General features: G+C 41.1%; 1 protein-coding gene across 4 annotated transcripts in view; it reads right to left on the bottom strand.

Moving 5' to 3' along the window:
- The window catches only part of DYNC1I1 (dynein, cytoplasmic 1, intermediate chain 1), a 397,792-nt gene that overhangs the window by 133,700 nt on the left and 248,826 nt on the right, over positions 1-15,266 (bottom strand). For all 4 annotated transcript variants that reach the window (XM_006880224.1, XM_006880223.1, XM_006880225.1 and 1 more), the window contains one exon: positions 7,447-7,572. In XM_006880224.1, coding sequence (XP_006880286.1) covers positions 7,447-7,572 — 126 coding nt within the window. The remainder of the gene's footprint in view (positions 1-7,446; positions 7,573-15,266) is intronic.

Genomic DNA, 15,266 nt, shown 5'->3' with positions numbered 1-15,266 from the left:
TGTTGAGGTTTTGTTTAGTGTAGTTCCCCATCCAGAGGTGAAAGAAGGTCCAAATTTAAGGCTGTTTCAATCACCCTTGGATTGGTTAATGTATTTTTGACTACCGTTGATAAGCACCTGCTACGTGCTTGTCTCTTGTTCTCTCTGGAACCCACGTTGAGTTTACAATACTTGGTGTACAAGATCTTTCCATTCTTTCATTCTGTTTCTCAATTTTTACTTCCACTGACTAACTGATTTTCAACACGCCCAAGAGGAAGGAACAAAAAATGCCTTTTCCTTTGGCCAACAGGGATATCAAAACATTTCCTCTCCTTTCATTTAAGAAACAAGTAACAACAACAAATGCAATGTGTGTTCTAACACTTCTCTGAACATAATAGAAACACAAAGAAAACTCCATTGTCCTTGAGTTAATTCTGATTCACTCAATTAGCAAATAGGGGGCCCGTTTGCTATGGAGTAGAAGTCTTCCAAAGGGTTTTTTGGCCGTAATTTTATGGAGTCTTGATGGCAAGATGGCTAGTTGCTAACAGAAAGGTCGGTGATCAGAACCCATCGGCAACTCCTTGGGAGAAAAGACCTGGCAATCTGCTCCCATAAAGATTACAGCCTAGGGAACCCTATAGTGCAGCTCTACTGTGGCCTACTGGCAAGAAGCTGCACAGCCATCCCCAAGGCACGTAGTTCGAAACCACCAGCGGGAGTATGGACAGTCTCCTCCCCTTCGATTAACTGCTTCTGAAAATTCACTAGAGGGTCAGCTGAAAGTTCTGATTTAACAGCAATGAGTAGAAGTAGTGAGTACGAGTCAAAATCAGGTCCATGTGACACAATAGCAGAAGTCGTAATAGAAGCAGATCACCAGGCCTTTCTCCTGCAATTCCACTGATGGTGCCTGAGCCACCAACCTTCTGGTTAGCATCTTTAACCATCAGTTAGAGAGCAAACCATTGATACCACCTAAAGATCTTGCTGGTCATAATGTCGCTGTTATGTATTGTCGAATTGGAAGCAACCTATAGTGGACCCTCCAGTGGGTTTTTACAGGCAGTTAATCGCACAAGAGGAGACTGACCATTCTTCTCCCGCTTTGATGCTTCTGGATTCAAATTGCTTGTTTTCTAGATGGCAACATGGGTCCTTACCACTAGTCCACCTAAGAATAGGAATTTAAAGACATTTATATCTTTCTGTCCACTGATGTGTTATATAGTTGGGAGTATGGACCACACTCTGGGTGGGAGACACAAGCTGATGGAAGAAAGAAATCAGGTTCACTTAATAAACCTTACAATCACACTAGAGGTTTGAGAATGCCTTCTTTTCATCGGATGAGTAAACACAGCAGCGAAGCCTCAGAGACTCACTCAATGGTGCGTTCAGCTAGGAATGGAGCCCTGACTTGCTATTCCCTTATCTAACCCCAGCCCACTCTCCCTCCTGGGTTGCCATCACTTCGAACAGGCAGATATCTTTGAGGTCAGTGGGAACCTCATGTAAAACCAAATGCTGAGTAGCTGAGGCTCTGAGTTGCACTCAAAACTGTTTTCTTTATAGATTTTTAATGGCAAGTGAAGCCAAACATGGGGATAGGGAGGGGGGAGTCAACCGAGGTTCTGAAACACTGGCTCAGAGCGCGCTGCCTCACATTACCCCTCTTCACATTCAGCTCCACCCGAAACAGCAAGGGCTTCAGGTCATTGTCAGATTCAGGTCACTGTCAGATTATCCTCAAAAAGAGAATGCCAAGAATAAAGAAACCAAATCAGGAAGAAGGAAAAGTTAAAATAAAAACCCTCTGACCAAACCCAGCCTCTAAATATAACTTTCCCACTTACCTCAACGCAGATAATTCTAAGATACATATTTCTGATTCTATTCATTCAGTTGAAAAGAGAGCGACCACACCAGGGTAAGCAATGCAGGGTGGTCAGACACATAATCTAATGACAGTGTGTGGAAGCCACTACAAGAAGGCAGCAGGAAAGCTGCCAGATCGTGTGGTGGCGTGGAGTGGCTGATTTCTATGCAGAGTCCGGCAATATTTTCCAAGTATGGACAGCTTTTATTGAAGCTAAAATAGAAAATGCAGGACCAGAGCCCACACTAAACTAAAAATTCAGTTTAGTGAAGGCCTGAAACTCCCCGTGCAAACAGAAGACATTTGGCCTCACTACTCATTATAGAAGCTTCAGTTTGCTTAGCTCTACAATCAACACACTTGGTACCAGCAGCCAGGAAATTAAAAGATGAATTGCATTAGGAAAATCTGCTGTCAGAGTACTAAAGAGCAACAATGCCAGTCTGGAGACTAAAGTGTGCCTGATACAGGCCATGGTCTTTGCAATCACTTGCTGTGTGTTAGAGAGCTGGACAATGACTAGGGATGATAGGAGAATTGATGCCTTTGAGCTGTGGTGCTGGAGAAGAGTATTGAATATACCACGGACTGCTAGGAGAACAAACAATTTCGTCCCTGGAGAGGATGGAACAAGGCTGTTCCTTGGATTCTGAGGTTTTGTCTGAGATACTTTGGGCATGTGGCAAGGGACCAGTCCTTGGAGAGGGACACCATGCTTTGGAGGATGGAGGAAAGTTCAAGAGAGAAAAACCCTTGATGATATGGATTGATTCAGTGACTGGGGTAATCGGGATGGGTATATCAAAGACAATAAAATGGGCACAGGATAGAGCAGGGTTTAGGGTTGTTGTACATAGGGTCGCTATGAGTCACAGGCGACTCAACAGCTCATAACAACAACAGCAGCAACAATTCATTCTAGAGAGAAACCGGCCTCCTTGCTGAAATCTTTTCATGATTAGGCTGAAAGCCTGTCAGTCTTGCATAGGAAAAGATCTTGTGTCTCTTTCTGGTGGACTAGTTTTGTACTGCCTGGAATGATGGTGAACCACTGAGGCTTTACTGAGCCATTGGATTTGGTTGCAATTGTTATAATTTTGAAAAAAATTACAAAAGGTCAGCAGGGTCAGTGGGAAATGGATAGTTGTCTAATCTCTGAAATGACCAAAACATTGAAGAATATGGACCCCCCAAAAGTCCAATTGTACCTAATTTACTGAGAAAATGTCGAACTGAAAAGGATAAACATGCTTTTACTGAAGATCAGAAATGAACAGAACAGTTATAGAAAAGTGAATGGGAGTTTGAGTTTTTCTCATGTGTACTTTAATTCTGAGACTCTTGAAACTGCCCTTTACACTTAAAAATGGTAAAGACAGCCCTATCTAGGACCATACTTTTTAAATTTTTTAAAATTTTATGTAGGTTTATTTACAAAGTTTGAATATATTGTTTTTCACACCGGATCATTCCCATTTCCTTCACCCCTCCACCCGTCAGGCTGTGTGACCCTATGATTAACTCCCATTCCTTTCCCTCCTCAACCCTCTGCTTCCACCCTCCCCTCCTTGGATCCTCACACTCATTCTACAATAATGGTTTTATACAGTATTTGTCATTAGGGGACTAAGTTCACTCAGAATAATGCTCTCCTGCCCCTCCCAAGTTAGGACCATACTCTGATCACCTTCTCTCTCCCTCAAATGGTAGTTTGCCAAATGATACAAACTGAGTTATTGCATAGCTTCTGTAATAAATCCCCAAGTTTCCCCATCCCACACTTGGATCCCAATACTTCTTCACAGAATCTAAAGCTGGAGATGGCATGATGGAGGTCGTAGAGAGAACAGATATAAAGTTAGCAAAGGACCTTAGTCCTTTGAGTAGCATTGACTCTACCACTCGCTCGATGGGTTACCCTTACCATGTGTAGTGGAAAAGGAGAATGGTAACATCTTTTCTACCCTAGTTGTAAGGATCAATGAGACAGAAGTGTTGGTAAAGTGTAAAACTGCAGACAAATGTAGGTACCTCCACAGTTACAGTGGACCTTCATGCGTGGTATCCAAACTGCCTTATTTATTATCTCCACTTAAATTAATCCACAAAATTATCTATGACGTCATTCATTCCAACCTCATGACAATGTGAGAATGTCTGATTTGGCTCACTACAACCCAGGCAAACTCAGCATTAGATTGGCTTTGTTTTATTTTGATAAGCCATTGATATTTATTTGCTTTTACTCTAACTTCACAGATAACACCGTGTGACTAGGGATTGCACAGGCCAGAAATAAATCGCACTCTGTAATGCAAAATGTTTCCGTATCATATTCAATGTGGTCATGGGTTAGTAAAATAGTTGTTGTTACTAGAGTAAAGGTGTTAAATATGTTAATTACTTTTATTTGAGTTGCACCAGGATTTTTGGTCCCTAAGGCCAATGGAGAACTACTCTCCTTTAAAAGCTGCCAAAGCCACAGGTTTAAGTGTGGGGTGAAGAGTAAGCAGCTCTGCTGTCTTTCTCAGTGTATAAGAAGATTTATGCTTCTATTTCTATGTTCACATTAAACTATATTCACAAAATTGTTGTGCCTAAAATAGCAACAAGAAAGCTAGAGAAAATGAGTGTGTGTTGGGGAGAGGGGGAGGGGAAGACAGGAAGGGGCAGGGGAGGGGAAGGACAAGGGGAGTTATGGAGAAAGTGTCTCAAATGTAGGAGATAAGCATTGGAGTGAAAAAGGAAACAAAAACTATAGTTTGGATGAAGGAGGGAAACAAAATTATAGGCTGAAAAGGAAAATCCCACAAGGCTTGGAGGAAAGGAGTAGCACTGCCAAACCAGCACTTGGTTCTAACCCACCAGCTACCCCATAGGTTAGACAGTCTCTCATGAAATTTACTGCTTCTAAAAACTTGCTCTCAAAATGTGGCTAACTCTGAGAAAAACGAGAATCCCAGAACTCTTGATTCTGATAATGTGAATCCTATACTTGGACTAGGAGTCAGTCATCAGGACAGAGCAAGGAAACACTGCATGGTTCAAACTTGGGAAGGATGTAAATCAGTTTGTGTCCTATCTCCATACCTTTTCAGTCTATATGCAGGACAGAGGAGGCTGGCCTGTATGAGGAGGAATGTGGCATCAGGATTGGAGGAAGACTCATCAACAATCTGAGTTATGCATATGCCACAATACTGCTTGCTGAAACTGAGGAAGACTTGATACACTTGCTGCAGAGGGTCAAGGACTGCAGCCTCAAATATAGATTGAAGATCAACATCAAGAAAACAAAGCTTCTCACCACTGGGCCAATTGGTAGCATCATAATAGATGGTGAAGAGATTGAGACTGTCTGACAGCTTCAGTTTGCTTGGCTCCACAATCAACATTCTTGCCACCAGCAGCCAGAATATTAAAAGACATATTGCGATGGGAAAGTCTGCTATCAGAAACCTCTCCAAAGTACCTAAGACCAACAATGTCAGTCTGGAGACTAAGGTGCGCCTGATACAGGCCCTGGTCTTTGAAATCACTTGCCATGCGTCAGAGAGCCCGACAATGACTAGAGATGATAGAAGTAGAATTGACGCCTTTGAGCTGTCATATTGGAGAAGAGTATTGAATATACCATGGATTGCTAAGAAAATGAACAGGTTCACACTGGAGAGGGTGAAGCCAGGCTGCTCCTTGGAGGCAAGGATTCTGAAGCTCTGCCTGACATACTTTGGACATGTTGCAAGGAAGGACCAGTCCTTGGAGAGGGAAATTATGGTTGGGAGGGTAGAGGGACAGTGCAGGAGAGGAAGACCCTCCATGAGATGGATTGATTCAGTGACTGGGGTAATGAGGGTAGGTATGTCAGAGACAGTAAGATTGGTACAGGAAAGAGCAGGGTTTAGGGCTATTGTACATAGGGTCACTATGAGTCATACGCAACTTGATGGCATATAATAACATTGTATCTAAACAGGTTTGGGGTTTTCTTTTTTTACATTTTAAGTAATTTTAAAGATATTTGGGATTTACTTCTTCCTTAAGCATAATTATGCTCCTGCTGAGCTGTTACCAGGCAATGTTGTGAATATTAAACATATGTAAAATTGTTAATTGTCCTAGGCTACCAGATGGTTAACAGAGTTAAAAAATGTATGGCACACATCACATATGTTGATAACAAATATAATGTAACAGTTAATTCTTAGAATTTTTTTTAAGTAAAAAAAATGTTTCCTGTAACATTAAGTTAATTTTAAAAGCCCTGCTTTAAAAACAAAACAAAAAATAAAAGCCCATGCTTGTCGTTATCCCATACACTTACTGCAGTGTCCTGGTGACTTAGCAAACCTCTTAACAATCTGAACAAAATTAGGATTTTGTGTTTCTGTATTTACAGAAAGGGCGTATCAGGCTGACAAACTTGATAATCTAAAAAAAAAGTGAGGGGGGAAGAATAAAGTGTTCTCATTTCAAAGCTTCAGAAATAAAGGTTATTTACTATGCAGACGTAGACTTCTTGTTAAGTTGTTTCTGAGAGAGCAAATGAGAAAAACATGGCCAGAGTTAGAGGTTACTCAATCAGGTTGAAGCTGAGACTTTCATTCCAGCAGCTCCTGTTCTCAAAATTATATCTGATAATGTTCAAAAGTCTAAACATATTTTAGTTCAAAAAGGTACTCGGCTCTTAGATATAAAATGGCACTAAGCTTCCAAATATCAACCAGTTTACTCCCTCTCTTCAAATGATGTCTTTGTATTCAGAGTAATCTGCCACTCAGTACCACCATATTTAAATTTGTGAGGACTTGAAACTTTGAGCTGGAAGGTTTGCTTTTCATTTTCCTGTGCATAATCACTAGACTGGGCCATTAATAAAGGGGTTGGTGCACTGGCTAGTGTTGAGACCTATTATTTAGACAGAGTAATGGCCACTGGGCGACCTGACTGCCTGTACAAGGGCAATGCAAATTGCGTCTTCACTGTGCAGACAAATGTGTTAGCTCACACAAGGAGGAAAAGATTCCAGTCTGCACTTGGAAATAAGGCATAGCATTCTCCTTTCTCAATAATTTGAGAAATATTTATGGTTACGTTCCTTCACCCCGTGCACCCGCCACCCCAGCAGCTACAGAATATTATTTTATGTAAAGATGGGCCTATGGAAGCTTCAAATTGGAGAAATCCCATTGAAAATGCCCATCAGAGACAGGAAGGAACTTGAAATGGTAGCTGTGAGGATGTCCACGTGGGTGGGCAAGCACATGTTGCTGCAGAGCAGAGGAAGTGGTCTACCGCGATTTCTTCATGAGTGTGAGGTCTTTATACACTCATCCTCAAGGGAACTGTTTTAAATAAAAAGAAGATGACACACATTCTCCAGCTAGGCTTCCTAAGTGTTTGAGGAGGCTTGCCACTTTTTTTCAAAACATGAGGTTACTCTGGGGGATTTTTCCAAAATTGTCAACAATTCCATTTTTAAACTTGGTCCTTCCTCCCACTCTGAGACAGATGGCAGGCAGCCCGAGTTATAATTGGTCTAGTAGGAGATGTAAGTGATTTCTGACCGTGCTGACTCCTACCTGACAGTGGAAGACGTATTCTGGTGTGGTTTTCTTAAACTTCATGTTCCAAACCAAGGCTACTCCATCTGGTTCATGAGGAGCGTCTTCATTGTTGTTGTAGGAGGCCACCATCAGTTCCGGGTACTAAAGGGCAGACATCACAAGGGTGGAGCGTGTCAAGAGGACAGCATGAGGCAGTTTCTTACACACACACACACACACACACACACACACACACACACCCATTAATAGGTGCTTTCCTTTAATGTTGGGGCAACCTTAATATCATTTGACTGCCTCAACCTACTGCAATGTGGACTGACTGTAATACTCCACGTGTGCTTGCCATGGCCATCAATAATGATAAACTGTGAGGTCTGTCTGTGTTATTGTGTTATCTACACTTTGGGCTACCTCCTCTGTGTCCTTTGTCTTCTATACTGGCCTACCCCCTCTCCTCTCCTCTCCTCTCCTCTCCTCTTTTCTTCCCTGGGCACTTTTTGTTCTTGTGGGGTGTCCCCCTCTTTTCCATCTCTATAATGTACTCTACAGAGGCCTGATTTCAGTCATCGCTTCTCCAAGTTCTCCCTAGGTAACCTCATCTACTCCAGTGGCTTTAATAAACAGTGCTGTGGTGATGCTTCTCAAATGTATAGGCTTGATATCTCTCCTAGTTGTACCTTCTACTGGATATTTCTGTCCATAGGTACATCAGATGCAACAAAATATACGGCTCTTCCTGAATGCCTTGTACTGACAATCCTCTACCTGTCCAGGCCAACTCAACTCAAGCTCACTGTCACTAAGTTAATTCTGACTCATTAGGACCCTGAAAGACTGAGTAGAGAGACCCCCATAGGATCTTCAAAGGCCGAGTAGAGAGACCCCTATAGGATCTCTAGGGCTGGGAATCTTTATGGAAGGCGAATGCCATCTTCCTCCCCTAGAGCCGCAGATGGGTTGAATGGCAGACTTCTGGTTAGCCGTTAGAGTGCTTTAATCACGGAACCAACCAGAGCTTCTAGCGGCCCAGCAGCCCAGGTCAGATAGTCTCTACTCATTTCCACTGTTGACTCGCTTCCACACCCTACCCCCACACCGTGCACCACTCCGCTCTCAATTCCTTTCATAGGCATGCTTTCTTTGCGTCCTTAGGATCAGAACCTGTTTCTTGACTGGAATGAAGTTAATGGACCCTTAGACGACTTTCTGATTCTATCCTTGGCAGACTTCATCTCCTGTACTTTCGTTCATATGATTTTACAAAATATACATTCGGCCAGGTCACTCCTCCACTTGAAACATTTCAATGGCTCCCCATTTAATGCAATGTTAAGATCAGGAAGGATCCTTTATGATCTATCATTTTCTATCTCCCCTGTTTAATCGTCTATGAGCTGCCCCACCCTGATGCCCCAACCTTTCTGAGCAAGCTGTGAGATACCAGGAACAACTTCTACACCTCTGAGCCAGGCATTATCTCTGATGACCTGTGTGTGTTGTTCATTTTGCTAATTCATCCTTTCAGACTCAATGCAGGCATCAAGTTCCCCCCACAACCCTAAACCATCAAAATCCCCTTGCCTCTAATGGGTAATGGGCTCCAATAGTATTATATAGCTCTTTATATGAAGCATTTGCCAAATTGTACTATTGTTTCCTCTCTGAATATAGGGATTTTCCCCCCCTCTCACCTCTGAAATTAGATTCTAGCAATTCCTAGGATATGATAAAAGTGTGCCAAAATCTGCTGGATGACAAAAGGTTTACTTGGATGCTCTGGTTTATGCCAATAACTCCAAGCTCAGTGGAAGGTCCTTATATTTAATCCCTTGTTGTCAACAATTACAGTAATTAAAGGCTTACAGTCAAGAAACATAACCAATGAAATAACAATGAAGATTTTTCTGATGAGAAAAGGTGTTAGATATGCCTGCTAACCTTCCATGAACTCTGTCCTGAGTGTTATTAAATAGATCTTGTGGGAAGCATTTTCTGAGTCAGACACATTTCATGAAAGCATTCCTAGGAAAATCCTGGGCTTTTCATAACTGAGCCCAATAATAGTCACATTAGGATTGCAAACTCATTGCCTTTAAGTCCAGACCTACTCATAGCTTACCCTCCAGTGGGTTCTCAGAGACTGTGAATGGGCCATCTTTCTCCTCTAGAGCACCTGGTGGTTTCGAACCACTGCCTTTGGGTTGGCAGTGCAACTCCCTACAGACTAGGTCTCCTGATTAGGATTCTAATCACCACCTCACTCTTTTATTAGAAATAATATCATTTTCCCACATTTTAATTATGTTAAACATATATACACTAAAACTCACTGCCATTGAGTCATTCTGGCTTATTGCAAACTGCTGTGGATTTTCTTAACAGGAGAAGGTTGTCTGTACTTCTGCCATGGAGTCCCTAATGGACTCACACTGCTGGAGACATGCAGGCTTTTGGTTAGCAGTGCAGTATGCTATGGACTATACCCCAGAGCTCCAGACACACAGCTATAGATACAAGCATGCATACGCAGCAGGATATTGGCCTCATAAATGGAAACACTGGGTTGTTGTGGTGTTTTTTTCTTTCTTTTCTTTCTATCAATAATACATCAACATGAAGTTGTCTACTTGGCTTTATTCATTCCTTCAGTGCCCTCAACTTTAGAAAGCTGCAGACAGTTAACAACTTGCTGGTTGCTGGAGAGGAAGTAGAAGCATACAATCATACACATGTATGTGGTCACCAGGGGAAGTAATCATTCTTTATTAGAAAACACTTCTCAGCAGATGAATCAAAGGCCTATTAAGAGCGGCCTTTGATTCAAAGCCCATTCAAAGAAACTAACATCCAGATAAACACAGTAGTCTCCAGACTGTCCATCTGAAGTTTAACTATGTCGTATGTGAGAAGGCAACTCTATAAACATTGACGCTGCTACCACAGGGGCCAATGAGCAGCCAGATGTGTCTGGAATAACATCCCACAGTCGTACATCTGGGTCTCATCGCTGGCACCCACTTGCAGCTTTTCTTTTCTCATTTAAAAAATATTTTACATTATTTGGCTTTAAAGTTTCTTTACAAACCTGAGGGAGTTTGAGTAGGCTACCAGAGAAATGTCTTCAGGGTAGTTTCTAGAACTAGGATCCTAAGGACTAAAGATACTGATTTAAATCCTATTTGATACAAGTTTTTATGATTTCAAAGTTTCATCTAGTATATTTTTCTCATTGTTTGTTTGTTTAAACATGAGTCAGCCACATTTTTCTGCCCTCTAAAGAAAAGTTCCAACAATTTTTTAAACCATAAATGTTGTTAAAATTATGATTTTAAGGAGACCATGAGTAATCATTATGTTTTCGATAATTTTATTGTATATATGGCTAGATTATACATTTAACACAGGGTAATTTTACCTGGAGATTTCCAGATCCAGCTTGGTTTGATCTTTAAGAAAAATTTAACTTTGTTTTTAAAGGAGGGGGAGAGAAAGAGACTAGTACTTTTTAACTGTCCTTTTATGTACTGACCACTCAGCTAAGGGTTAATTCTAATCCTTGCACCCCCTCAACAACAAAAGCTACTACTAATGATTCAAGTATTCCAGAGATGATGGGATGGCACAGGATAGGAGAGGGTTCAGCTCTGTTGTTCAGAGGACACTATGAGTCATACTTAACTCAAAAGCACTTAAAAACAATAGCAACAGCTATTATTACTCCTCTTACTACTAAGAAGCACTTTGAGGTTGTTTTTATGTCTTGGCAGCTTTATTTTACTCTAAGTACACAAATAAATTGTTGTTATGTATTGTTGACTATGACTTATAGTGATGTTATGCACAATTATCTGTGTACCCTGCTTGTTCCTGAGCCAGTATTACTATCTCTGACACAGCTAGCCTCATCACTTTAGTTATTTTGTCAATCTATTTAATCTGGGGCCTTTTTCTCCTGCACTATCTCTCGACCCTTCCAAGCATGACATCCTTCTCCAAAGACTGGTCCCTCCTTACTACATGCCCAAAGTATGCAAGATGGAGTCTCAAAACAATTTAACTTATTTACTACTGTTAACAAATGTGTTAGCTAGTTATTATTATCCGCATTTTATAAAAGAGGAAACTTAAACCAAGGCAAGACAGGCAATTTGTGTGGGGACAGAAAGATAGTGAATCCGTGCTCTTTACAAAAACTACTCTGGTAAGTGTCATGAAAATGACTCAGTAGAGTAGAAACTGTAAGTAAGGAGACCAGTTAGGAAGCTATTTTGTTACATAAGGAAGAAGTAGAGGGCATGGTATAAACTGAGAGATTAGTGCATGTTCAACGGATTTTTTAATTGCTTACCTTTTCCTTTTTGAATCCACTAATTCAGTGTCAAGGAGTCATTTTTTTCTACTGTACATTTGATTTTATTTAGCATCTGTAATGTCAGAACCCCAACAATTGGCTTTTCTAGCCATTGCATTAGCCCCTGTTGTGGAGGCATGGTTTCCAAGTACCTTAACTGAAGATATATGGTTTTGCAAATCAGCAATATCTATGGGACAAAATAAGAACATACTTTCCACACTGTGAGAGACAGTGGAAGAGGGACTGTGAAGACACTGTGAGATAATGGTGGTGGAAAGAGGATGAAGACACGGTGGCATTGCTGTGAAATAACTGGCAAGATGTAACCAGAGAAACCTTGAAGATGGAGCCACAATTAAAGGTTTTGCTTGTTCGATGACTATAGGGAAAGCTAACTTGTAACTGCTTTGAAATAGTTTTCTGGATGTCTGAGGAAATCAGAGGTTTATTTCTGCTGCTGAACTGAACCTAAACTTTCTGTTTGAACTAACTGAGCAACTATGTTAATCTGGCTTGGGACTGCTGAACTAAACCTGGACTTGCAGTGTGTTATATCCTTTGCCTAACTTCCTAACTCCCAAACTATTTCCCTAATAAACCTCAAAACCATGAGCAAAGTCTGTGAGTCAATTTGCAATGAACATTGGACCCAAAGATTTATAGAAAAAGTGCAGGAGCATGAGAAGTGGCATGTCTGACCATGTAACTGTTCGTATGGTACTGTAGATGTTATTGATTGGGACAGTTCCCTTTTATGAAGCATGTAGAGTTCAGATTCAGCCACCACTATGTTCCATCTAGTCCTTTTGCAGCAACTAAATGAGCTGTCAGAAAATACTGGGGTTTGTATTTCAGATGACTTCACGGCTGGCAGCCACAACTGTCACTTGAAGGAGTATATATATGGCAGGAGTAAGATAATGATTCCAGTTTGGGACACTTCTCAAATCTGTTATATAGTATATGAATGGTATTATTGACTAACTGTGCTGAAAAATGTCCAATTTTAAATAATTTATCAATACCCAAATTTCTTTCAATGAATAATGTTTGATGACTATTTTTCAAATATTGCAGGGTTAGATCTGTTCTAAGAAACTCAACAGAACAAAGCGTAGCTGTCTAGAAGTCTTAGATCTTCCTTCATGTTTCTGCCCTCTTTTACGTTTTGTTCTTCTCAGAAAATTATCCTAGGCATAGGTACACTATTGCTCCCACCTGTAAGACTGTCCATCTCTTCTTCTCTCTTACTATCATTATTTATGCACATCTAGATCCATTCAGAACTTTCTTATGTCCAGAGTCAGGCAAAACTTGTCCTTTGACCTCATGAAGGTATGGCAATGCAGGGTTCCAAGTCTTAGTCACATGTCCCACATGAAATAATTTTTCCAGAACGGAAATCCTCTTTCTCACTGTATAAGTGGTCAAGATTGTTGCTACATGCTGTGTAGTTGTAACCGACTCATAGCTGACACTCCAGTGGGTTTTCAGAGACTATGCATTCACGGGAAGATATGTTTATCTTTCTCCCATGGATCAGCTGGTGGATTGGACCACATGCCATTGGGTTAGCATCACAACTCTTGACCTACCAGGTCACCGATGGAAAAGGATAATTGTGCTTCTCCATGGTGGTAGTTCAGCCTTTTACAATTTTTCTTCCTGCAGGGGAGTCACCACACAGGACTTCATGTGGAAATAAAGCCACAGGTAACAGGGTATGTTACACACAGAGGTGCAGCAGGCACTGAGAACTTGCCCTACAAAGTCTACAGGGAACTTGGCCAGCAGACTAGGAAACAAAGAGTTTCCTTTGTGAAATGTGTCAGATAAGACTTCTAAGTAATTTCCAGACACTGAACAAGTGAACCATCTGAGTTAAGTGTTTCCTCAGGCTTAGATCTGATTTCTGAGCACACCACCCAGTGTTCACAGACCACCCACACACCGACTGGTGGCAAGCACAGGGCAAACTTGGCTTGGAGAAGTTGTGACAGGATCAGATTATGCACTGTATGCTTTGTTGTTTGGTAAGAAGATTCAAGTGTACAGGCCGCTCACCTACTTGGTGGCAAGTGACAGTTCAATTGTGTAATATTATATGACAGTGCCTTTATTCTCTAGGAGGATTAAATAAGGCCCTTCATATCACTATAGATAAGATATGCCTAGATGGCCCATTTCTTCCTCCTTCTGTCTAAATCTCAGGCTTCAGAGAAACTCTGTTATGACCAGGGATACATCCCAGCTTCTGCTACACTGAGAGCACTCGTTATCTACCTTAGTTCTCTGGAGAGCTCTTAGTTTCAGGTTCACAAACTCGTTATGATTAAAGCATATGCCTTGAATGCTTAAAAGTCTTTGATTCAAATTTCCTCCTCTATCACGACCTGAGTGTTTCTTAGCAAGTTACTTCATCTCTCAGAACCTTGGTTTCTTCAACAATAAAGTGGAGATGATAATGATTACTTCCTAAGATTAACAGGGATTTCCAGTAGCCAGTGGTAAGAAGCTGCACTGGAATCTCAAAAGCATGAGGTTTGAATCCACCTGCTGCTCCATGGGACAAGGACGGGCAATCTCCTCCCATGCAATTCACCGCCTCTGAAAACCCTCCAGAGGATCCACTATGGGTCAGTTCCAACTCAACAACACACAACAATTATAACCTATGATTTTTATGTGTGAAATGGGATAATAACATTTTCAGAGTAGTCGGCATAGCATTTAGCAGCTAAAGTTACAAAGTAAATGATAGTTGCTATTATTATTTCCAATAAAAGTAAAGGCCACCAGAAAAAAAAAAAGAAACACTGTTATGTCAAAGTGTCCAGATTTATCACATATCAGAAGAACTTAAAAATGTAATCAGCAACTTCCAAGAGAACTCTTAGAAATGAAAGTTCCCACTCCCAAGAAAGGGAACATTCCTTGAAGTAGTAATTAGTATTAATTTCACAAAAAGCAAAGTCAAAAGACAAGAGACGTAGAATAAAGCTACACATTTCAATGAGAACGTTTCTTAAAGAGTAGAAATATTCTAGATGCCACATGCCCCATCCACATGTTCCTCAAATAGACTCTCAACAGCTCCCATGAGCTATGTCCTCTTGTGTGGCGGAGACCAGGAGCTTAAGTGCCTACATAAATCAGGAATCTCCTCCTCACCCCACCCTGTGCCACTGACCTTTATGAGGTCAAAGGACAAGTTTTGCATGCTTCTGGACATAAGAAAGTTCTGAACGGATCTAGATGTGCATAAATAATAATAGTAAGAGAAAAGGAGAGAAGGATAGTCTTGCAGGTGGGATTAATAGTGTATTTATCCCTAGGATAATTTCCGGAGAAAAACAAAACATAAAAGAAGGCAGAAAGATGAAGGAAGGTCTAAGACACCTACATGGTTGGTTGGTTGGTTTTTCTTTGTGTTTCACTGAGGAAATTATCTTGTTCACAAACACCACTCCCTATTCCCTCT

This window comes from Elephantulus edwardii, unplaced genomic scaffold (assembly GCF_000299155.1).
Source record: "Elephantulus edwardii isolate Elephantulus edwardi_28Jun2011 unplaced genomic scaffold, EleEdw1.0 scaffold00007, whole genome shotgun sequence".
In the NCBI taxonomy this organism is placed as follows: Eukaryota; Metazoa; Chordata; class Mammalia; order Macroscelidea; family Macroscelididae; genus Elephantulus; species Elephantulus edwardii.
Note: the sequence above shows the minus strand (reverse complement) of the source record. Positions and strands in the feature narration are given on the sequence as shown.